General features: G+C 43.5%; 1 protein-coding gene and 1 non-coding gene across 3 annotated transcripts; both read right to left on the bottom strand.

The window, feature by feature from the left end:
- Positions 1-319: 319 nt before the first annotated feature.
- On the bottom strand, positions 320-25,435 carry tubgcp6 (tubulin gamma complex component 6). 2 transcript variants are annotated; one of them, XM_078791708.1, is made up of 25 exons: positions 25,111-25,435; positions 23,782-24,583; positions 22,531-22,694; positions 22,209-22,422; positions 21,203-21,361; positions 20,499-20,620; positions 20,288-20,351; positions 20,104-20,213; positions 19,922-20,013; positions 16,555-16,694; positions 14,115-14,264; positions 13,222-13,303; positions 12,654-12,742; positions 11,378-11,493; positions 7,963-8,101; positions 7,825-7,896; positions 6,345-7,752; positions 6,006-6,152; positions 3,424-3,592; positions 2,957-3,098; positions 2,102-2,296; positions 1,820-1,952; positions 1,063-1,276; positions 595-788; positions 320-520 (listed from the first exon to the last, which is right to left on the bottom strand). In XM_078791708.1, exons 1-25 carry the CDS (start codon positions 25,137-25,139, stop codon positions 429-431), a joined length of 5,238 nt encoding a protein of 1,745 aa, XP_078647834.1. In that variant the 5' UTR covers positions 25,140-25,435; the 3' UTR covers positions 320-428. The 2 variants fall into 2 exon arrangements, with proteins under 2 accessions (XP_078647834.1, XP_078647835.1); XM_078791709.1 differs by lacking the exon at positions 25,111-25,435 and having other exon boundaries at positions 323-520; positions 23,771-23,913.
- trnag-ucc (transfer RNA glycine (anticodon UCC)) lies at positions 3,170-3,241 on the bottom strand. The gene has a single exon. It is a non-coding gene; the product is annotated as a tRNA-Gly (tRNA).

Raw genomic sequence — 25,435 nt, 5'->3', positions numbered from 1 at the left:
GTTTACATTTAATATATATGATATTTTCTGGCTTTTCTTTTCTTCCGTGCGTACATTTTGGTTTTTGATGTCCATTTTGCACTCTAAAAGGGTTCATGAAGTGTGTGTTTTAGTCCTATTAATGTTTGGAGGCTTTAGATTGCACTAATTGATTGATTGACGAAGGCGGTTAAGACATTCCAGTGTTGCATGATCAGCATCAGGCAAAGGAAATCACGAGTAAATGTTGTTTTTTTTCTCCAACCTTCTACCACCACTACTACTTCTACCTGTACTACCTGTGTGTGCTCCATCAACAGTCGGGATTGATGAAAAAAAACATGCATATGACATCCAATTAAAGCATGACATCTTTAATACGAGCATGTTTCCCTTTGTACAAAAGCATGATGGTTTGATGTTCGTCTGCGTGGAGATGAAATGTTCCTTCAAGAGTCTTTGTAGTAGTTGTTGAAGTTGATGCGAAGGAGGAAGTCTTCCAAGTGAGGCTGGTAGCCTCTGTTCACCAGTTTGGTCACCACTGGGGGGAAAACAATCCTTCATGAGTAACGTCCACATCATGTCAATAGAAAATGCCCCCCCCCCTCGCCTCACCTTTGAAAAGGAAGTGGGAGTAGTACTTGAAGGTGTTGTATGACTGCTGCATGGCCACGAAGCCGGGGTGCACCGCCTCCCCCTGCTGGCTGCACCAAGGCTGCGCGATGAGCTGAGCCCGGAACTTGAGGATGAAGCTGAAGATGCTGTGGATGATGTTCATCACCGGCGCCGCCTTCTTCGTCAGCAAAGCCCTGAGCAGGAAACACATACACACACATTAGTACAGTGTGTGTATGTACACCGCCTGGACACGGCCCTCCAAAGAAATGCCACCCAACACCATGACTTGCGATAATTACCCGTTTCTAAGACTCGAGTACAAGCGGGCATGAATAATTGAATTTACAGCCGGAATAGGTGCAGATGGTGGAAGATCTAGAAAGCTTCCTGTACGGGTTATCACGTGGAGCTGTTCTATAGAAGTCCACAACTCAAAAACCCAGCATAAAAAGTTCCTGCGCTCACCTGAAGATGGCTCTGTTGAGGTAGTCGGCGTGCGTGCGGTGGATGGCGTCCAGGTCGGTGGCAGCGGCCACCTTGGCGGTGAACTCGCTCCACGACACCTGGAGGATCTGGTTGGCGATGTAACCTTGGATGACCTTCACAAAGTGCTGCATCTCGTGGCGGTACAGCTGCAGCTGTCGGAACTGCACCGAGTGGGCGGCGCCTTTCACCAACGCTGACGCAGGCACAAAAACACACGCGGCTCGTACACACATCATCGTTCATCGTTTCAACTTCAGACGGGCGACTTGGAGTCCATGTCATTTGTAAATTCAGCTATTTTTCTAAATGTGTGTAAATATTGCTATTTATAGGACATGATTGTGTCTCTTAATATTTGTGCCATAACAGGCACGTGTCCAAAAAAGCGGCAAAGTTGGTGCTCTTGTTTGATTTTGAAGATAGGTGACATTTCATTTAGCTGGTGACATTTCATTATTTTTCACTTTTTCTTGTTTTTGAAGCAGAAATCAATAGAACTAAAGTTTGTTTTCATACACATTTATACCATTTGGAACCATCCGCATTTCCTCCAGGCAATATGGATCAATATTACCTTAATGCTATTTTAAAGTCACATTTAAAGAACATCAGGTAGTCTGAGCTCAGCGCCACCGATCAATACAAAGTACGTTTCATCGCGAGCACCAAAATATTCCTCTCTATGAATACTAAGTGATACCAAGCCGTGCGGCTTGCCATCCCATAATGCTCTCACCAGTTCTCTTCAGGTGGAACCAGACGTCTCTGAGGCTCCAGACCATGTGTTTGAGCTGCAGCTGGAAGGAGAAGAGGCGGTTGTACTGGTTCATGCAGCCGTCCGTGATGATGATGTTCAGAGGCCAGTCCACCTGAGGGCGCCAGAGAGCCGTAAAGATGGAAGAAGTGACATGCCAGACCTCCAAACCACAGATATTGTAGTGATTCCTCCGGGATCCCGTTTATCTTATTTAGCGCTCTATATGATGCCGTTTGTAATCGCACTGGAGGCGTGGCCCACCTTGTAGCGCAGCTCCAGGCAGTTGAGGGCGTCGGGGGCGTGCGGGTGGAAGGTGTCGGGCAGGAAGCGCAGCGCGAAGGTGAAGTTGGCAGCGAGGGGCGTGTCGCCGTGCAGGCTGTACTGCAGCGCTTTGCTCAGGATGGAGTTGAGCACCAGAGGGGTGAGCAGCTCGCCGGGGGTCTGCCCGCTGCCCAGCTGGAAGGGCACACACCGGGTCACATGGTGTCCAAGGTCATGTCAATCCACGTCATTCGTACACAGAACGCCAATTCAGACTGACTTGGCACTTTTTCATGCACTTCAGATCATTTTTAAAAGTAAAAAAAACTAATATGTACTACGACTTGTCACATTTAGGAGGTAATATCTCTCCAAATATTGGCTGCTTCCAATAAACGGCCATAAGAAGTACAATGAAAACATTCAAGGGCGTAGCCACCCTGGTATTTGACATCCTGAGAGAGGTCATTACTGGGGCAGGGGTGGCAAAATATTTGGACTTGTGGGCCGCATTGAGTTAACAAAATTGTCCTGGGGGCCAGAACATATATTTAACACACACACACACAATTTTATGCTTATCATTTTCCTTCAATTATTTGTCTAATTTTATGTGTAACAGTGTTATACTATCAGCTGTATGTTGTCCCTTTTTTCAGGATCACTTTAAACATCAAACTATGTAATTTACTTTTACAGTTGTGTTGTTTTTTTTTACTAGATAAGACATCTGACTTGCAAGTCATGTTGCCAGTTTGTATGTTCAAAGTTGAAATACTTAGAAAGCAACTGGCGGGCCGGATTCAAACACTAGGTGGGCCGTAGTGTGGCCACCCCTGGTCTAGGAGGCCTCACCTTCTCGAAGAGCCGATCGCTGAGCGACTGCGCAAACTCGCCGTCCTCCATGAGGAGGAAGTGGCGCAGCGCCTCAAAGTGTCGCTCCACCCCCAACTCCACGAAGAAGTAGTCCACTACCGCCTTGTTCACTAGCGACACACTGAAAGCGGAAAAAAACACAACTCAATACACATGCATAGTCTATATATATATTTTTTTTTTCTAAAAGCATGCGTTGGCCGGGAATCGAACCCGGGTCAACTGCTTGGAAGGCAGCTATGCTCACCACTATACCACCAACGCTGTGAGAAGCAGATGTGGAATGTTGGAAAGAGGGTCATTTTGCAACATTCCACAGATTCCTGCTTCATGCACGGGTCTATGTGATGCAGTGTACTTTGTACAAGCAAAATAAGCCAATATATTGCAGTACTTCACGTAATCACGTGTACTTTCTCTCTTTTCTCTTTGGGTTTCATACGCACTGTGTGATAAGAGGCGCAGTGACAGAGTGCTTGATCAGGACCGGCAAGGAGACCATCTCGCTGAGCTGCACTGCCGTGGTGTCCGTGGCCTGGTGGAACCCGGGCTCCAGGGGCAGGCCCCACGGGCTCCGGGTGACGTGCTTGAGCAGCTGACACTCAGGGGACGAATCTGGGATGGAGAGGAAGATGCATACAACTGTTGGAAGGCTAAACAACTGAACATTTGACAACAATAGCCATTATATTTCCATCCATCTCTTTGCTATATTTCCTTCATTATAAGTGTATATTAAATATACAGATATTATTTCATTCATTTTCTATCCTGCTTGTCCTCACAAGGGGGTATGCTGGAGTCTACCCCAGTTGACTGGTACACATTGAATTGAGACAATTCATGCACTCACATTCATACTACCTTGAGGGATCCAAAATATAAGACATATTTACAGTTACTTCTCACTTGTTTAAGTACTTAGTTCCATGTGTTCATTGTACTTTTGAAAACCTACAATGTAGATTGTCATGAAAAAGGAACGTAAAGGCCAAATGTTTGTTCAAACTTCTGGCCTGTATATTTATATATTTCTTTAAAGTAACACATACAGTGAAGAAAATAAGTATTTGAACACCCTGCTATTTTGCTATTTCTCCCACTTAGAAATCATGGAGGGGTCTGAAATTTTCATCGTAGGTGCATGTCCACTGTGAGAGAGATAAACTAAAAAGAAAAATCCAGAAATCACAATGCATGATTTTTTAACAATTTATTTGTGTGATACAGCTGCAAATAAGTATTTGAACACCTGTGTATCATCTAGAATTCTGACCCTGAAAGACCTGTTAGTCTGCCCATTAGAAGTCCACCTGCACTCCATGTATCATCCTGAATCAGATGCACCTGTTTGAGGTCGTTAGCTGCATAAAGACACCTGTCCACCCCATACAATCAGTAAGACTTTAACTTGTAACATGGCGAAGACCAAAGAGCTGTCCAAAGACACCAGAGACAAAATTGTACACCTCCACAAGGCTGGAAAGGGCTACGGAGCAATTACCAAGCAGCTTGGTGAAAAAAGGTCCACTGTTGGAGCTATCATTAGAAAATGGAAGAAGCTAAACATGACGGTCAATCTCAATCGGAGTGGAGCCCCATGCAAGATATCACCTCGTGGGGTCTCAATGATTCTAAGAAAGGTGAGGAATCAGCCCAGAACTACACGACAGGACTTGGTCAATGACCTGAAAAGAGCTGGGACCACCGTTTCCAAGGTTACTGTAGGTAATACACTAAGACGTCATGATGTGAAATCATGCATGGCACGAAAGGTTCCCCTGCTTAAACCAGCACATGTCAAGGCCCGTCTTAAGTTTGCATATGACCATTTGGATGATACAGAGGAGTCATGGGAGAAAGTTTTATGGTCAGATGAGACCAAAATAGAACTTTTTGGTCATAATTCCAATAAGCGTGTTTGGAGGAAGAAGAATGAAGAGTACAATCCGAAGAACACCATCCCTACTGTGAAGCATGGGGGTGGTAGCATCATGCTTTGGGGGTGTTTTTCTGCACATGGGACAGGACGAGTGCACTGCATTAAAGAGAGGATGACTGGGGCCGTGTATTGTGAGATTTTGGGGAACAACCTCCTTCCCTCTGTCAGAGCATTGAAGATGGGTCGTGGCTGGGTCTTCCAACACGACAACGACCCGAAGCACACAGCCAGGAAAACCAAGGAGTGGCTCCGTAAGAAGCATATCAAGGTTCTAGCATGGCCCAGCCAGTCTCCAGACCTGAACCCAATCGAAAATCTTTGGAGGGAGCTCAAACTCCGTGTTTCTCAGCGACAGCCCAGAAACCTGACTGATCTAGAGAAGATCTGTGTGGAGGAGTGGGCCAAGATCCCTCCTGCAGTGTGTGCAAACCTGGTGAAAAACTACAGGAAACGTTTGACCTCTGTAATAGCAAACAAAGGCTACTGTACCAAATATTAACATTCATTTTCTCAGGTGTTCAAATACTTATTTGCAGCTGTATCACACAAATAAATTGTTAAAAAATCATGCATTGTGATTTCTGGATTTTTCTTTTTAGTTTATCTCTCTCACAGTGGACATGCACCTACGATGAAAATTTCAGACCCCTCCATGATTTCTAAGTGGGAGAAATAGCAAAATAGCAGGGTGTTCAAATACTTATTTTCTTCACTGTATCAAGGTGACTGAGAAAGATTGAACCATTTGTATCTATGAACTGGAGGAGTGGTTAGCGTGCAGGCCATACAGCAAAGAGACCTGGTTTCGTCCAAAGACAGCTGGGATATCCTCACGAGTATAGAAAATGGATGGCTGGATGTATGAACTAAAAGGGCACACTTGTAGACAACCACAATGTAAGCCACCAACCTTCTTCTGATGTAGCCTAGTAGCGCTACCTACTGGTCAAGTTGGTATATTAGCGTTGTTGCTTGCAGTATGATGAATATATTGTTAGCAGCCCGTGTTGAGAAGTACCGTGACAGTGTGCCACAAATGAAAGCGTGAATCCAAATAAAGCTGAAACTGCTGCTGTCATCACTGACCCATGAGGTTGTAACAGTCTTCGTAGTGATCCACCTGGTACCCAGCAGACAAGGCCAAGAGGTACTCCTGCTCAAACTTCTCTCCGGGGGACCAGTCCGACCCGGCGCCCTCCGCCTGCTGCTGCTTGTGCATCTCTGACTGCCCAACTGTTGACAGGACACACTATATTATTATTATTATATTGTATTACATCAGGGGTGGCCAAAGAAGAAGAACAGCCCACCGTGGACCAGGGAGGGGCCTGCATTACCCAACACACGGCTGGAGTTGCCAATATTTAGCTTTCTAAAGACACAATTTTCCACATTTTTCATTGTGCGTGTACATAATTTCAGTACCTTGAGCATTCCTTTTGTCATCAGTTGTCCCTCCAACCACACATCCGCCTCCCAAAGAAGAATGTGACGAGTGTCCGTACTCGCTGCCTGGTAGAGGGGCAACTTGTGGTTCTGCCCCCAACACCACACAGCCCACCCCCAGCGTGGAGTCAGAGGCATGTCCGTACCGATGGCTTGGCAGCAACGGAGCAGGCGGGTCACGACAGGTGACCCCACAGTCCACGCCCAAGTTGGAGTCGGAGGAGTAGCCTTGGGCGCTGTCAGGTAGAGGTGAACGTTTGACTTCCTCCTGCGCGACCACACATCCCGTTACCAGCACAGAGTCTGATGCGTGGCCATGAGCGCTTCCGGGCAAGGCTGCCAAGGTGGGCTCCAACCCGGAGACCACGCAGCCCGGCTGGAGGGTGCAGTCAGAGGCGTGCCCATGCTTGCTCCAACGGGGTCGCGCGTCTGGAACATTGGAAACAAACTCGCCTACTTTGATGTTGGCGTCCGAGGAGTGGCCGTGCACACTTGGGGAGGGCAGCACCGCCGCCGCTTCAGAGATGTTTTCGCCGACTTTAATGTGGGCGTCGGAGGCGTGGCCATGGGGGTTTCGGGAGGGGACCGGGGCGACAAAGTCCGACACATTCTCTCCAACTTTGATGTGAGCATCAGTGGCGTGGCCGTGGATGTTGGAGGACGGGAGCGAGGCTTGGACATCTGAGACATGCTGGCCAATGTTGATGTGTGAATCGGAGGGATGACCAATCTTCACTGGAGATAGAGGGGTGGTCATGTTTGATTTCTCAACATTATGATCAACACTGCGCTCACACATGGGATAATTAACTCCGGTACTATTTGAAAGGTTCCCATCACCATCATGTTTTTGTTGAGGAATAGCATCCTTATCAACAACACCTTCATGGGTTCCATTTTTCTTCTCCAGCAGCACAGAACCATCACCTTCTCCAAGCTGTGTAACTTCCTCACAGGGAACTCCAGTAACACTTCTTTTGGACGCATGTCCCGAATCTTCCGGGGTGAACTGGCCAATGGGGAAGCTGGATTTGGAGGCGTGGCCAAAGGGGCTGGCCTTTGGGAGCCTGTCAAGGATGAGAGGCACATTCTCACCCATGGGAAAGTGGGAAAAGGAGGGGTGGTTTTGGGTGTAGTCACGGCGAGGTTTGGGATGCGGTGGGGTGATTCCTCCAAGCGGACTGAAGGGGGTGCTAAAGTCGTAGTCTATTAGCTGTGCTGTGGGACACTCCTCAGGGAGGTTGGAGCCCATCCCCGGTGAGGTGGCTTTGGGCTCTGGGAGAAAGTCGCCAGAGATGAAAATGGCAGCGTCGCCTACTGTGTGAGAAGGTTCTAATTCTTGGGCTTTCTCCTCTTTTGTTTCTAGCAATTCCTGGGTGAGCGTGTCCTGGGAAGAGATGTCCATATTTCATTATTTGAAATGGCGGCACCATGACAAAGACAGCAAATGATGTCCTACCGGCGGTGATGTATGCTGAGCCGGTGACGCTGGGCATCCCTCCTGGCCCAAAGGATATTTCTCTAATAACGCCTAAAAAAAGCAAACATGTTTCACCTGTTAATGCACACTTGTGAGCTTTTCACTCATGCAACAAACCTTCAACTGCTGCTGGTCGTGCATGAAGAAGTCAGAACGGGCTGTGTCAAATCTCAACCTCTGCACCCTCCACAAGGCCCGCCTCTCCCGGCGAGCTGCGTCCTCCGACATGTGGCTGAACTGAGCGATCAGCTCCTTCCTGCAGGAAATACATGAGGAAGTCACGGTACAAAAGGGATGAAGTCAAATGCATTTAGAAGATATAAAAAAATATTACAACAGACAGCTTATTAATGCAAATAATGGGATCCACCTATGCTGCCTACAAAGACCACTGTTAACTCATTCAATCCCAGCCATATACCGTCCATACAGAATATTGTATTCTATGGGTATATATATTTACACTATTGTCATTAAAAAAAAAAGTTTGCTTGTACCTCTAATGAAATAAAAAGTAATCATTCTACATACAGTGAAGAAAATAAGTATTTGAACACCCTGCATTTTGCTATTTCTCCCACTTAGAAATCATGGAGGGGTCTGAAATTTTCATCGTAGGTGCATGTCCACTGTGAGAGAGATAAACTAAAAAGAAAAATCCAGAAATCACAATGCATGATTTTTTAACAATTTATTTGTGTGATACAGCTGCAAATAAGTATTTGAACACCTGTGTATCATCTAGAATTCTGACCCTGAAAGACCTGTTAGTCTGCCCATTAGAAGTCCACCTGCACTCCATGTATCATCCTGAATCAGATGCACCTGTTTGAGGTCGTTAGCTGCATAAAGACACCTGTCCACCCCATACAATCAGTAAGACTTTAACTTGTAACATGGCGAAGACCAAAGAGCTGTCCAAAGACACCAGAGACAAAATTGTACACCTCCACAAGGCTGGAAAGGGCTACGGAGCAATTACCAAGCAGCTTGGTGAAAAAAGGTCCACTGTTGGAGCTATCATTAGAAAATGGAAGAAGCTAAACATGACGGTCAATCTCAATCGGAGTGGAGCCCCATGCAAGATATCACCTCGTGGGGTCTCAATGATTCTAAGAAAGGTGAGGAATCAGCCCAGAACTACACGACAGGACTTGGTCAATGACCTGAAAAGAGCTGGGACCACCGTTTCCAAGGTTACTGTAGGTAATACACTAAGACGTCATGATGTGAAATCATGCATGGCACGAAAGGTTCCCCTGCTTAAACCAGCACATGTCAAGGCCCGTCTTAAGTTTGCATATGACCATTTGGATGATACAGAGGAGTCATGGGAGAAAGTTTTATGGTCAGATGAGACCAAAATAGAACTTTTTGGTCATAATTCCAATAAGCGTGTTTGGAGGAAGAAGAATGAAGAGTACAAGAAGAACACCATCCCTACTGTGAAGCATGGGGGTGGTAGCATCATGCTTTGGGGGTGTTTTTCTGCACATGGGACAGGACGAGTGCACTGCATTAAAGAGAGGATGACTGGGGCCGTGTATTGTGAGATTTTGGGGAACAACCTCCTTCCCTCTGTCAGAGCATTGAAGATGGGTCGTGGCTGGGTCTTCCAACACGACAACGACCCGAAGCACACAGCCAGGAAAACCAAGGAGTGGCTCCGTAAGAAGCATATCAAGGTTCTAGCATGGCCCAGCCAGTCTCCAGACCTGAACCCAATCGAAAATCTTTGGAGGGAGCTCAAACTCCGTGTTTCTCAGCGACAGCCCAGAAACCTGACTGATCTAGAGATGATCTGTGTGGAGGAGTGGGCCAAGATCCCTCCTGCAGTGTGTGCAAACCTGGTGAAAAACTACAGGAAACGTTTGACCTCTGTAATAGCAAACAAAGGCTACTGTACCAAATATTAACATTCATTTTCTCAGGTGTTCAAATACTTATTAGCAGCTGTATCACACAAATTGTTAAAAAATCATGCATTGTGATTTCTGGATTTTTCTTTTTAGTTTATCTCTCTCACAGTGGACATGCACCTACGATGAAAATTTCAGACCCCTCCATGATTTCTAAGTGGGAGAAATAGCAAAATAGCAGGGTGTTCAAATACTTATTTTCTTCACTGTATGTTTCAGGAAAATATCAGTTTCCAACTAAAAAGGGAGGAAAACAGCTTTTTCAAGCATAACTTTCACACAAATATGTTTTGCTTTTGTGATCGCTGAAAGATCTATACAAAAAAAAGTTGTTTAACTTCAAAATTATTTATTTACAAATATAACACCACTATTTACAATTACATTACATTCGGAACTCAACTATGCACATGCATGTGTGTGCGCGTGTACATGTGTGAGCGTGCGTTGCGTGTGCAAGTGTTTGTCTATGTGTGTGTGCACGCTACACTCCATGTTCTCAAACTTCCTCCTTCCTGTCTTCCGTGTTATGAGGGCCGCCACGATGAGGGCTGCTGAGTTCTTATCACATGCACTTCTGCCCCCTAGTGGCTGTTTTTATAAATGTGTACAGTATACGTCTTTGGTATTGAATGAGTTAAGCACATTACTATTTAATTTACTATTTAGTCATCATGTCCAATATGAACATTTACAGGTTGTTTATCATGTACCTTGTATAAAATTGTTCAAAACTGAGGGGTGTGTATATCAGCAAAGTGGGGCTTTTTGGTGATTTTCCATTTGGTGTAATTAAAGCAGCTGTATTAGAGGTATCCAAGGGTATTTTTGGTTCATGTATTTTTCTCCAAGCTGATCTCTGATCCTCTCGCAACCTCATTAGCTTGCGTTGTAGCAGGGACACTTGGATGACACAGGATGAAAGTAAGCCTGATTGTTACAGAGTAGCTTAGAATGATTAAGGAAGCTATGAACCCTAACATCCAACATCCATAGTGAAGCTAATTTCACCACAGTACACCGCAGACATGTTTGCATGGTGGTGTTGCGTTTTCCTCTTGTGGGTGGCGGGAGTCGAGTGGCAACTTTGAGGTGCATTACCGTACCTAGCATGTTGTGTGTCATGCGTTACGAATGTGATACGGCAACTGGATCGGCCCGATCTCCTGGCAGGATCTGATATTCTATGATATTATCCAAAAATACAGTGTATCGGCACCCGATCCCAAATCGAGTTGGGACATCCCTATTTTCAATTCAATGTTGAAACTTGTAAATAATTCTAGACCGTCGAGCAAGCTTGTTGTTGTGTGTGGAGCATGCCAATGTTAGCCATTGGCCATTAGTGTGAAGATACAGTATCCCAGATCACATGATTTGGCCTTAATTTGTGCATCACTCCTCCCCAAAATTTTTTTTTTGCATAATCTTGCCAACTAATAGGCAGTAGGACTAACATGAGAAGTATAAAACGACAGTTATTGGAGCCACACACAGTCATTTGACAATATTGATAAAACCCCCATCCACTCTCCCCACCTGATCACGTGTGGTAATGAGGCCCTTTTGGTGATTATTAAACCAATCGATAAGTCATCAGTTTGCAGTCAGACCTGGCTCTCTGCTCCAGTTGCTCCCCCAGCGCTTGAAGTCTCTTCTCCCGGTCTCGCAGCTCTCGGGCGAAGCTGAAGTCGTTATCCTCCTGCTTCTTCTTGGCCGAACTGCGCCACTGAGACAATGGCATCACATAGTATGGTAAGAAACATTCATACAAATTATTGGAATGCCACACAATCAAAATATTGACGGATTTGCCACAATTGGGGTAGCAGTAGGGAATGCCAAATAAGTCCAGTGCAATCCCCCATCATTCTTTGCGGCACCTCTTTCAATAGTTGTTAATATTATATGTTTAATGTGGTGTATTTAGTTTTTTGTAATTCCATGTACATGTATTAAGTTTTCAGTCCTCTTATGTTCATAAGTAAATACAGTGAGAAGAAAACCTAATCAAGTGGAGGCATTGCGACAAACACCAACTTCTGACTCAACTGTCTGTGTGCACGACTGTGATAGGCTGGGGAATGCTGTCAATCAAACAGCCGCACATGCAGGGATGCTGTTTAAAGAAACGGCCACCAAATGGCGACAGCAAACCTTTTAGGTTTGCCCACACACACTCGCATTACATTGAAAAGAAATTTGAGATGAATGAAGGAAAATTGAGGACTCTAGAGGAAAGTCAGAAGACTGCGAAGAAAAGGAAATGTAATTACGACAAGGTATGTGACCTCTTGCTAGCACTTTGTGTTATGTTTATGTAAATGCAGATAATTTTAACTGCAATTCTGTGTTCTTATTTGTAGGTCTATAGTTGTTATTTTGTTACAGTTGTTATCTACTTCCCACGTTGTCCCCAAGCATGCTCCCTGTCCCACATCTGGTGAGTTTAGTCCTGGTCACCCTACTGTCACTATGTGCGACTGGCCAACCACAAAGCGTGAAGAGTGATTACATAATGAGCATTTCCTTTAAACTCAAACACGGGTAATGACGAAATGTACTTGTTTCATACTGATATCTGGCAAAATGCAATACGATGCTCATTTATATCCAGCTCATCCCTACTGTCATCCCTAAGGGCTTGCTGTATTTGTGTTTTTCTAACTGGCCATTTATTGTACATTTTCATGGGGGTTGACTCATTTCAGGTGCAACTGTATAACAGTAGTGAAAAGAAGAAAGAGGGAGTGGTGAAGAGAGAAGTTATTTATATGCCCACATTGCCCTAATTTTTTAAACTTTTGACAAATTAAACATCAACAAAAACTAATGAACTACTTTTTTAATCCCTTAGACTAACATGAGGCACACAGTCAGAGTCGCTACCTCCTGCTCCTGCTCCAGGTGGTGCTTGAGCTCCTCGAATCGCTCCCTCTTCTTGGCCTCCTCCGCCAGACGCTGTGACACCTGGCGCCCTGCAGGAGGCGAGGGAGAGCGTAGTGAGCTGCTTAGGTCGCTGCGCTAATGGTGCATCACAGCTCAAAAACACACACACGCCCACACACACTCATGCATACACAAGCACATGTCACACATCAATGCCAGCAAAGGAAGGAGCCATCCAACTTTACCTCACATCTTCTCGTGTCCTGAAAGGATGTGAGGAGTTTGTTACAAAGCATGCGAGGGGTGATTAGACATCACACTCCACAGCGGCCGGAAGCCTGCTCAAAAGATTCCCTCTGTGCAATTAAACCTAGTGCGACTGTGCTGCTCTCACAGCCACAAGTCAACAAGCTAACATCTGTTACAAAACAGAACGGCGCTATTTAGGGAAAAAAAGTACACTCGGTAGGGGGAGAGGATGATCCTGTATATCAAAACACCACATCAAATTAGACATGCAGTGTGTGTGTGCGTGCGTGTGTGTGTGCGTGCGTGCGTGCATACTAACCACGGATGCTCTCCAGTGTTTTGGCTGCCGACGCTCTGACCTGATTGATCAGCTCCTGGCGCGCCTCCTCCGCTCGCTGGGCCTATAAACAGCAATCATGGTTAACGAAGATGTATGCTCCTGCGGCTACTATGCTTGTATATCAAACTCCACAAAACACTTGTCTCAACTACTTTAAGGGAATGTTGCTCGACAGAGATGTAATAGATCAGATGACACATAATATAAAGGAGCCTCAAATTCAAATACTGTAGTATTAGTACTAATAGTATTATTATTATAGTCAGGTGCAACTTAAATGTAAATATATACTTTAACATCAGCTGCCTTTCTGTTAAAGTTGAGTGTTTTTTTTGTTTTTTGCCTAATGGCCGTACTAACTCACCCAGTTAAGCTTGTGATGCACACAAACTTTCTAATATGCTTCTGCTGTGGACACCATGTGTCTGTAAGTAATGTGCAACTGTAATGATGATACATACCCGTGTGGATTGAGTAATACAATTACAAAGCAGTACAATTGTTGTTTAACTGGGACACAAAATATGTCTAGCTCAGAAACTGCAGATAAAGAGTGTCAGCCACTGACTAAATATACATGTACAACGGCTTCAAATGTTAAGTCCAACTTTTAAGCCTTTTCAACTCACGCTCAGAAACTGCAGATAAAGAGTGTCAGCCACTGACTAAATATACATGTACAACGGCTTCAAATGTTAAGTCCAACTTTTAAGCCTTTTCAACTCATGGATCGGCGCTTCCGACAAGATAAAAGGATATAAATTCACTTAAATATCGTCTGTAGATGAAATCACATTCAAATCTGATGGTGAAAATAGTTCAATGATTTCAATTGCCAATATTTTTCTGATGGGTCTGTGTGTTTTAAATACCTGCACCTCCCTGCTGACGGCACTGTGCTTGGCGATCCTCTCCATGCGCCCTCGGTATACAGCGCAGTCCCTCTCAATCTGCTCCACCTCCTGCAGGGAGAAAGTGACGGCGATGCGAGGCACAGGCAGCTCTGACAAGCAGATGTAGTGCTGCAGAGACACGTGAAAAGACACATTATTACCAAGCAACTGTTCTTTTCTTTTAATCCCACAGCAATTTCATCCCTTAATCCTGATAATGCTTAAAAACGTCTCATTTTGGCAACTTTGCCTGACAGGAAACTATGCAGAAGTGACAATGTGGGCTGCACATTTGTAAGTGCATTCAGACAAGGCTTCACCGTGTAATTTTTTTTTAATTCAACACGCTGTCACTGCAAGTCAAGATGACATGGTGAGTTGACATAGATCATCTTGTCGCCTTGAATTCATTCTGTAATTGCTTAACCTGCTGATGCATCAGCCTCAGCTACACAAGATTCATTTATTTACTTCCCTGATAGTATCAATCTAAGCTAAACATGAATAACCTGAATAATTCATTTCAATCACATTAGCGCATGGGGGTGTACCGAGCCACTATAGTGGTATCATAAAAATGATGTTGAAACAGAACATCAGCGCACACATGACACAAAGCAGAGCAGAGCGCTGAATGCCAAAAGATGCAATCCATCTCGGTAAAGTCTCAGCGTCTCCGGATGACGCATCATAATCGCACTTATTGATAAGGATTTGAAAGAGACAGCGAGCGGCCCTGCTCTGCCTCAATATTGATTTGCTGTACCTTTCAGTATAGTATGGAGTCATCCATCTCTACATTGTAGTTTCAACATCACGCCCTGGCTCTATGGCGGCTTTTCCAAATGCACAAACCTCATTATCTGAAACTTCACCATTTAACACAAGAATACAGCATTCTAAATACACTTATAGGAAAAGTGGAAAAAGCATAATAGGTCCCCTTTAAGCATTTTCAAGTATAAAAATGGTCAAATGAACTATAATACAAATACAAGGCAGAAGAAGCATTTCGACCAATGAATAAATGTCAGTGTTCGGTGAGATGAGGGCCAGACACGGTCGCCAGAAAAGTTTATCTCACAACAGGCACAATAATGAAAACGAAATAATCATAACAACATGGGCTACTGTTTGGGTCACCCATGACAAATTCAATTCAACTTCTAACATCACTTCCTGTCCTACACACATCCGTCCACCCACCATTAGTGCTTGCTAGGTAACACATGACAATGACAATGAGTTTTATTACATCTTAAATGGCTTATTTGGTCTTGTTATGTCAACTATATTGAGTAATACAATTGTAAAGCCATTTAGAGCCGCCATTACAATACACTGGTGAGGCAATATAATCACCGCGGGGAGCGACATTGTCCAGATTAAAAAAAAAAACAACAAACTGCTAACATGTGAGTCTGTTTTTTCCAGACAAATGGAACATATAGGACAGCAGTAAGCTTCATGTCCAAAAAAGCTCAGGAGAAGTTGATTTATGCTTTTATCTCCAACAGATTTGATTACTGTGATGGTCTTCTGACTGGACTCCCCCCAAAAAGTATTAAACAACAGCAGCTCATTCAGAGTTTTAACCACAACAAAGAGATCAGAGCACATAACCCCTGTTCTCAGGGGAATTGATTTTCAAGTTCTACTACTGGTCTACAAATCATTGAATGGTTTAGGTCCAGAATACATGAAGGACATGTTAGCATCGTATAAACCCACAAGGGCTCCGAGATCTACCCACTTCAGGTAGTCAGATAGTGGAGTACAGACTAGATAGACTTGGTGAAACAGCATTTAGCTGTTATGCTACACGCAAATGGAAAAAAACTACCAGCAGAACTGAAATCAGCCCCAACTGTGAGCACTTTTAAATCGAGGTTAAAAACGTCTCTCTTTTCACGTGTGAGTTCTTAAAAGTTTTTAAATTCTTGGATTTGTACTTACTTTTACTCTTTTTACTATTTGCAATTTAAATGCTTTAATTAAATGTTTTTTTAAATTATTTTCTTTTTTATGCTCCTAAATGTTCTGTTTATGTAAAGCACATTGAGTTGCCTATTGGTATGAAATGTGCTTCACTCATCACTGTTTTTTAAAAACATCAATACATCAATTAAGTCTACCATATTGGTGACTATAAATGTGTTAGTTCAACTCTTGAGGGCTCTAATCATTTTAAAAACATATTGTTTGAAGATTGAAGATTGTAAACAGGTTTTCTGTGCTCTATCAATGAAAATATTCACTTCCTAAATAAGAATCGTCCTTCGCATAAATTCATTTATTTAAAAAGGAGTGGTTACTGTATTTCTATTTCCTAGTGAAAACGGGATTCCAAATTGGAATTGTGTTTTAAATGTGTTAAGAAGCTCTGCTATGGCAATTTTGTACAATGAGGGTAGCTCACCTGAGGGCAGCAGATCCTGAGGAGGTTGATGGTCTTCCCGCAGACGTACACGTCATTAGCAATGTGTCTCAGGAAGACGGGCACGCATTCCTCCACGTCTTTGGAGATCAAAGTGTAGCCATTGACCCAGAAGTGATAGTCTGCAAAATATACATATCAACAAAGTAAATGAACCTTTTAGAACTTCTTGTACTTGACTTCCATGACTTGTTTTATTGTTGGAAATAGCTTAGCTCAGACCAACCGGAGCTAAAAGCACAAGAGAACACCAAAGCACTCAGCATCCAGAGCCTTTTACAGCCGGCCCGCCCCGGACATGGCCTGCTGATTGCTTCCCCCCCGGCCAGGATGCACTTTCCCTGCAGGAACGCTGACATTTGGGTGCCCTCCAGACGAGCTGGAGTGTGAGGGTGCAAGAGGTCAAGTGCGGGAGTTGATGAGGTGGAGCCGATGAGCAAATTAACCTCTTAGCCAGACAAAGCTATGGAGTGGCGTGACCTTGAACAGAGTGCTGCGTGACAAACTACATTTGGCCAGGCAACAGTGAGTCACCGCAAAAAAGATTTATGGATTATAGAGGAAGAAAAGAACTGCAGTGAGCTGGAAATGTCACCTTTATACCTACTCAGAAATACTTAATTACAAATACAGTGCTCGTACTAGGGCATGCTAGAGTTTTGGCTCCCACTGCTGGTCCTCGCTCATAAACACATTATAATGGGACTGTTGTTAAGTGCCGGAGAATAAGAGAATGTAGCAGGAGGGATCAGTGCTGCCGATCCCTCTAGACACATTTTTTCATAAAAGCAACTAGCAACAAATCTCGTGAAGAGACTTTTGGAAACTAAAAAGGAGACTTTTTTGCTTTTAAATGACAAAGGCATAGAAGCTGGTGCTGGTGTGGGCTCCTCCCCCATCTCAAAGCACTCACAGGCCTCTGTGACATAAAAGACGCTGCATTTGTAACTGTAAACATATCTGTTGTGCTTTCTATGTTTGTTTTTTTTTTACTCACACGTGTTCTTATATCAAAGGGTGAAGAATAATGCCTATTTCACAAGAGGTAGACTGAAGAGGGACTAAAAAAATAAAAACGGTTCTGAATGGCGTTTACTAACAGAAAAACCATGTGTGGCTCTGCTGCCTGCTGATTATTGTCCAATAACTTGGTGGATCCTTCACAGGCGTAAGGACAAATCCAACAACGTAATAAAAGGAAAATAATGAAATCTATTTTTTCCTTTTTCTGCTATCTATGTCATTTTGAGTCACTGAAATGTACAGAATAATGCAGTGTGTGTTTTTACTCTCATTTTTGGTTTATTTTGTTTTTGTAATTATCTTGGTTTTGTTTATTTTTAAATGTAATACCGGCAATTATTTAAAATGTTTTATTTTTTGTTATACAATTATTTCATTCATTTTAGGGCTGCCACAGTTAGTTTACATTATTGAAAGTATTCTTTAACGGCACCATTTGGACACGCAATTAACATGCGTATGTCCTGTTTGACCCTTAGTCGATGTCATAGTTGTCACCGTGTACCTACAGGCGGGAGCAAATATTGGGCAGCAATGGAGAAGAAAGGGGTATTTTGATTGGTAAAGTTAGTTTCAAAGTCTTGGCAGATGGCTCTCTCAACAAGACCAAAGTTATTTGTATCGGCTGTCGCTGTGATTGGCACTGTCATGGACTACGGCGTCGTCAACTTGCCAGAGAGATGCAGGGTGGTACTGAGCACTTTAATTGACATTTATACAGTGGTGCCTAGACTTACAAGTGTCCTAACTAATGAGTGTTTTTTTACGTCGGGGCTGATTTTTTGCTTGGAAATGCATGCTAAAATTAGGGTACGAGCTGCTGATTAAAGGCAAGCATAGCCTTGGTCGGACATCTATGTTGGGTCTTCTGTCATGTCAGAGCTAGCTTCGCTAGCATTAGCTAGAATTAGCAGTGCACTGGCTAGTCATCGACATATCAGTAAAACATGCGTACATGATAGAGATTTGATTTAGCTTATTTAATATGTATTGTCTCAAACTATGACAGGAACAACATCAAATTAAAATCACTAAATGAATACAGATAGAGACTTGTTTCTCAGGTTGTGTACCACGAATATGCACATTAGCACTCAAAGAGCATCCCGAATATAAAGTGCTCAAGCCAAAAATCAATATGCGGATCAAAAAATAAAAGATACGCTGTGGTGACTCCGTAATCAGGAAAAAGCCGAAAGAAAATGAGGAAGGTCATCAAATCTTACCTTTGTGCATTCCCACGGCATTTGGGAGCAAACATTAAGTGAAGGAAAAAGGCTATAAAATACAGTGTAGTAGTCCATCAGTGTGAATTTCTCTTGGAGATGAATAAAGTATCTCTTTGCATTACATGAGAATGGGAGGATGTGCGCTCAAGGACGGTCAAAGCAAGTGGGACAACTTTCTGTTTGCATTAAGCATTCAAACACTGGGGGATTTACAACTGTATATTATTTTCGAAGCCACCATACACCAGTACAAGCCTGGACTGCATTTCAGAGAAGTTGTGTACCAAACAAATATGCACAAAAGCTCATCAAATCTTACCTTTATGCATTCCCATATGGTATCAACATTCTACTTTATATGACTAGCACAGTTGTAAACACACACCTAATGTTTGCAATAGTAAAAAAAATAAAACAAAAACATTTGGGAGCAATATGAGGTGTCAGTATAATAGTAGCACTACTATGTGGGACAAAGTTAGAAGGTGCGTTCAAGTAACACTACTCGCATTAAACCATCAAAAAACTGTGGAATTTCTATTTTTGGAATTTTGACCAAAATGGTCATCTCTTTACATAAGATTTGAAGTAGTTATTGCAGTTGCATATCAAATTGTTTACCATAAAGAGATTGACATCCCTATTTATTATAGATTTTAAAATTCTGTTTAAATTAAATTATTTACGAGTCAACCATGGACGGAATGTAATTAATCACAAATATTTTCATCGATTGACAGCCCTAATTTATTTACATAATTATTATTAAGATTTTTATTCATATTATTATGTGTTTATTTAATTTTGATTTTCATTAGTTTTTCACAATTATTTCAAAAATAATAAAGCAAAACAAAAACATTAAAATTTAAATTAATTGCATTACATTTTCATGTAAAATGGACGCTCACAACAAAGGAGTGAGTGCAGGGGCACCACCCCATGAGGCAGTTTTAATATTATGCAGGAGGGGACTCATTTATAATGTCCAAGCAGAAGCCGCTAATTCATCAAGTGCCTCTGTATTTCTGTTTTGGTTGGCAATTGGGTTTTCGCAACACTCTCCTGCATTCAATCGATTAGTCAGACATTCTCACCTCTGACGCCGAGGTACTCTTCATTGACCTGGATCATGAACTCTCTGTAAACATCTCGAAAGACGCCACTGTACACCCAGTCGGACACAAACCTAAGACACACGAGAGATACATCACAGAGACTGGACAAAAGCACCGAAGCCTGTTATGTTTATTCAAGACACGTCGGCGTGTGCGCTGACCTGGTGTACGGCTCACAGCTGCTCTTGAGGAGAGACAGCAGGACTGGGTAGTTCTCGTTGCTGCAGTTGTTCTGGGCTTCGTTGTACAGGTGGGAGAGAAGCTTGACGCCCTGCGCACAGCAGTGACATCCCATGTGAACGGTGACACGACAAGGCCAGCCGACGTCAGATAAAGAGCACTCACCACAGGGAAGGCGGCCTGGTCACCACCCAGAGGCCCGTCCATGTGGCACAGTTCTGACAGGTACCTTTAGATGAAAGCAGCGCAGGACATTAGCATCTCCTTTCATCTAACTGCACGATTCACAGGCAAAAGTTCAGCATCAAAAGCATGGAAATGAATGGGAGACTGAAGTCAAACCCACAAAAGGAAATGGGGAAAAAATGTATTTCACCTGAGCTGTTGGCCCACTTTGCGGAAAAGGAAGCCAATGGTCAGCAGGCTAAGTGTGGGCGGTGTGCTGAGAACACATGCTCTGTAGTAATGCAAGTACTTCCTCAGACCTCCTGTGAACGCCTGAAAGACAAACACGTACTTTGCGTTAACGTCCTTATTGGAAGGTGATACAACCATTTCACTAAATGTGGAACTTCAGATAATGAGCGTTGATGTTTACTCACAAGAGGAGCACTTGTTTCTGAAGTATGAAAAGCATGGCTGGTTGACAAACGGCAATGTGTAAAGCACTGGCAAACTAGCACTAATGGCCACTGACAATGGTTATGCGAAATGTGCTTCTTAATGATGTTGTAACTCGAGCCTGCTTTTTAGAAGTAACTTTATGGGGAAAAAACACAAAAAAGGGGGGAAAGGGTTTTGCTACACATCTTAAAATAACGTCTGGAGCTGTGCATTTAGTTTTTCTTCAACAAATACACAAACCAACAAAAAAGTGGATAAAGGACACAGAAGCGCTTCTTAGTTGATTACAAGGTGCAGACCCATAAAACAGGTCTTACTAAAAGCATGTTTGAACTGTCCAATTCCAGTGTCAAGGCTTTCCAATACACTATGATGGCACTTGAGATTTATTGTTGAAAAATACTAAAGTATGGGATCAATTGATCAAACTTGTCCCTAGTGTTGGCCCAAACCCACCTGGAAGACCAGACCTTTCTTGTCAGCACTCTGTAGAGAGAAGCGGCTCAGCCTCAGGTAGTAGGTGCCGTACTGGGCCAGTTCTGCCAAAAGACGAGACACACTCTCCGGAGAGGCGCCTGACACGCACACACCAGGCCGGATGTCGAAATGAACACTCTGTGAAGAAGATCCACACAAGATATGAGTCTAATAACATCTAATGCAAGAGCACAGATATTACTGATAAAAAGGTAATATCACATTTAACCGAGTCACGTCCATGGTGATTCGTGTTGTATTATTGTGATATGAGATTATATTTTACTCTTTGGTGTTTGTTGTCCTTCTTATGGATGTTTTATGACAATACCGGCACTCTTCTGGGACATGAACAATATCTGGCAATGTGATTGAGCTCACAACACAAACACCAAACGTCTCAATAACAGGAGTTTACATGACAGTGTAGGGTGTGGGGTGTGCACAGCAGGCTACACGTTCATGATAACCAAGACATTGTAAAATAAAATATCTCTGCAAGGTATATAAAAACTTTATGGGGAAAGAAAATAAAAATCTTCCTAGTATATCGTTTTTTTCTGTAATAAGTGGCTTTTCTTTTTTTTGTTTTTTTAAATGTGATGAGATATTTTACGAGGTTGTGTTTTATGCTGTCGTTACAGGATTGAAAAAAAGCAAAAATAAGAAAGGTACCTAGGGAGTGCAGAACAAAAACACAACCCCAAAAATATGACAGACATTAAGGTTCCTAAAAATATATATAAATTTAAAAAATAAGACAGTATTATCAAAAGTACTATATAAAATGCATAAAATATGGGGACCTGATCCTGCATTTTTGACTTTTTTTTTTAAACAAGGAAATACCACATGTACAGTAATGACTTGACAATTTATGCATCAAATTTCACAGCTTCACTCTATCGCAGATGACCAACAATATATGAATAAATCATACTTTTTGTGGTTGAATACAACCTATTTTTTTAAAATGGAGAGTTACCTTATTAAGAGGGAAGGTTGCGGACGTGACACCAATAAGCACATTCAGGAGGTCGCCCACCAACAGCATCTGAGAGTCAAGCGGCAGCGGCAGGGGTGGGGAGGGTGTGCTTGTGCTGACCATCCTCATTTCACCCTCCCAGAGGTGATAAATCTGGTCGAAGGCCTCTCTTCCGCTTTCACTAAGGTACAAAGACTCTTTTCTCCCGGGTGGCCTAGTGTGCAAGACACATTTGGTGAATGTATTCAGAGATGGTGCAAATCATACTGTGATCAACATCAACAGTTTTGACACAGAAAGAGACATATGTAAGCCAACCAACCAGCCAATAGATTCCCAGCAACAGCGTACTCCGGGTTCAAATGTTCTCAAAGCCTCCCACAAATCAACCTCTGGACTGGGACTGGGCTCCGACTGAGAGTCCGGGGTCATGTTGGACGCAGACTGGAAGCCTTCATCTTCAGACTGATCCAAGCATGGCGGAACCTGCACAACCATGACACAGCTCATTTCTTTATTTTTCTCTGCTCTGCGTAGAGGAGTAGTGAGGAGTGAGTAGCAGGCATTTTTAGGTGGAAGGCACTTGCTCAGAAGCAAGCTGTTGGCCAACAGCAGTTTAGTATACTTCAGCCTTACAGATGAAGATGTCTAAGGCAGTACATGCTGAGTCACAGTGAAGGTAAGTAACAACACCTGTGGACAGCATCTGGTATTTGGGAAAACGTTTAACTTTTTAAATGAAAACTGCAGGTTTTTTTCGGGGATTTTGGCCATCATCCGCAATCCTTATGTGAAACATAAGGGTTTCTGTTTTTTGTGTGTTCTAATGATATTAAAACCCTCCAAGAAGATTTTATGGTTTTAACTTTTATATCCATGCTGTGACCATGTAGCAACGGGTACATTCATGATAACAAGTAATACTTACAGTATTTTGGTCATTCTAAGCATTCTCGGAACTTGCTTCCTGGGCACAATGATTTCACGTAGAAACATAAAAAGGAATGCTATCCCCTAGCATTAACTTTGCTAAACTAGAGATGGTAAACCAGATGTCGCTAATGTCGCTTTTCACCAAAATGCCGAATCTGTTTCGGTACAATTTGAAGGAAAGAAAGCCTTAAAATTTCCTGAAGCTTCACCATCCCTATTCACTGTCTATTCCAAAACCAAAAACACAGCTGCAGTGGTGGCAGCTCCAATTTGTAGCGTTACCTTTTGGTAGTGACCTGAGGCATTGTGAGCGCGCTGTGAGCAAGATGTGTGGTGAAGCTAGTCGCTAGCCGGCTGGTAACTAGCCGCTGTGGTGCGGCGAGGTGTCACTACGGAAGTAACGTAGTTCTTCGGTGTAACACTGTTAATAACAACAATAATAATGTCTCTGTAGCTTGGTTGATATGCAGGTCACACTATGTAAATAGTTTTTTTCAGAAGGTGGAATAGGTGGTTCCCATCATGTGCATTGTTAACTGACCCACCCCCCCCTTTTTTTTTTAGCTATTTTCATATCTTTAGAATGCACAGAAAAGAAAATAAGTGTGTTCATGTCAGTTTTCACATACAGGAGTCATACCCTGATGGCCAGCCCAGTCAGGTCCACATTACTGGGCACAGGAGGCAAGTCCAGTCTGATGTCCAAGTCTGAGGTTCGGGTATGATGCAAAGCTCCAAAAAGGGTCAGCCTGGTCTCCCTCTCAAATCTTTCTTCTGTGTCCATTTTAGTCCGCAGAGCTAACAAGCCTGTGCCTGGCTGGGCATCCATTACCCTCTGAGTGACAAACACGCTCTCCAAGGATGCCCACTCCTCCCCGCATACCAGCCCCCACGCCCGGGCCTCCAGCCTCTGCAGCTCCTCACTCTGGTAGCCCCAGGGTGGAGGTCTGCGCAGCACAGGCCTCTCTCGCCTCATATAGTCCCGACTGAAGGAGGCCGAGGGTGGGGGAGTGGAGCCCGCCAAGAGGACCAGGAGCTCCAGGACTGCATCTACTTCACTCAAACCTGACAAGGGGCCTTCCGGAAGCTTCTCCAGCTGCTCCTCCAGCTTCTCTGCCTCCTCCCGGCAGCCAGCCACTCTCAAGTCAAAACATATCATGAGGACTTGGTTCCTGGGAGGTGAGCTCGCCATAGGGCCAGAGGCGGGGGCCTTGCCGCCTTCCTGGAAAAGCTTTGACAGCAGTGCGCCATAGACACGCTTTTTTAAGGCTTTGCGGAAGTCCTCCCTTGAGATGCCTCCCATGGCCCGACGCTTCCATGACACCCCGGCTAGGCTGCTGTCACACAGAGCGGAGAGCAGCTCTGTGATGCTGGAGCTATTGCTGCAGCTGGACTTAATGGGGTGCTGAGGGCTCAGGTACATTGTGATCTCCTCCTTCAGCCTGGATGACAGAAAAGATGATGACGCAATATAATATTAAACTAAATTATTACTGCAAAATTGTTCGACAAAGATGTCAAGAGCACTCTGTTGTTTTTTAAGGGCCTACAGTAAACACTAGTCAAAGATCATCTATATGTCAGGGACACTGCTATATTAAGACCTACTGTACAGTAAATAGACTACACAAAGAGTTTCTATATGTCAGGGTAGATGTGATGTTCTGAACTCGTAGCCCAGACTGACGCAATTTTCAGGCAGGATGAATTTAAAAGGTTATGCAATATATTTATAGCTGATTTAATAGACAACACAAACATATACTAGCACCCACATATACAAACACGTTGTGTATGCACTGTGAGTTTGTGTACATACTCATGACTTAGTATAAGTAGTTTCGTGTACACACACACACAGAACATATAACTACTAGCTAGCAGTGGCTGTTAGCTAAATTCAGCTATATGAAACATCACATAAGCAACATTTTACCATGGAATAAACGCTTTAGTGTAAACTATTTACCCTCGCGATATGGAATGTTGTCTGCTCATTCAGCAGGCAGTCTCCTTCTCCTCCATGTCTCCGCATTGAGATATTCCCTCCAGCATGCTAACAGTTGTTATTATTAGCATTAGCAACACTCTGCTCGATTAGCTATCCCGCTGTCCAGCTCAGGCTCTTCCCACAATAGAAAGTCCTCTTCAGCAGCTCCGAAGAAAATGTTATCACTTGAGTTTCTTCCGATATAGTACCAATCGACGCCGTAAAACACTCCGTGGGTGGCATATTATGGGTGACTTGGGTTGCTTGTCATTCTTTTTCAAGCCGCTGCGTTCCGGGAGGAGGG

Source organism: Doryrhamphus excisus, linkage group LG1 (genome assembly GCF_037039965.1).
Source record: "Doryrhamphus excisus strain RoL-2023G ecotype Guam linkage group LG1, RoL_Dexc_Guam_v1.1, whole genome shotgun sequence".
Taxonomy (NCBI): domain Eukaryota; kingdom Metazoa; phylum Chordata; class Actinopteri; order Syngnathiformes; family Syngnathidae; genus Doryrhamphus; species Doryrhamphus excisus.
The sequence above is the reverse complement of the archived record's forward strand: the minus strand, read 5'-3'. Positions and strand labels throughout refer to the sequence as shown.

Bases quoted from the DNA above. Each gene is read 5' to 3' on its own strand.
- tubgcp6 (XM_078791708.1), bottom strand. From the start codon at position 25,139: ATGAGCAGACAACATTCCATATCGCGAGG. The intron at 3,593-6,005 runs GTCAGTGATGAC...TCTCCATCCCAG, and splicing joins AGACTGTTACAACCTCATGG to ATTCGTCCCCTGAGTGTCAG. The intron at 1,953-2,101 runs GTGGGCCACGCC...TGGCGCCCTCAG, and splicing joins GCCTGGAGCTGCGCTACAAG to GTGGACTGGCCTCTGAACAT.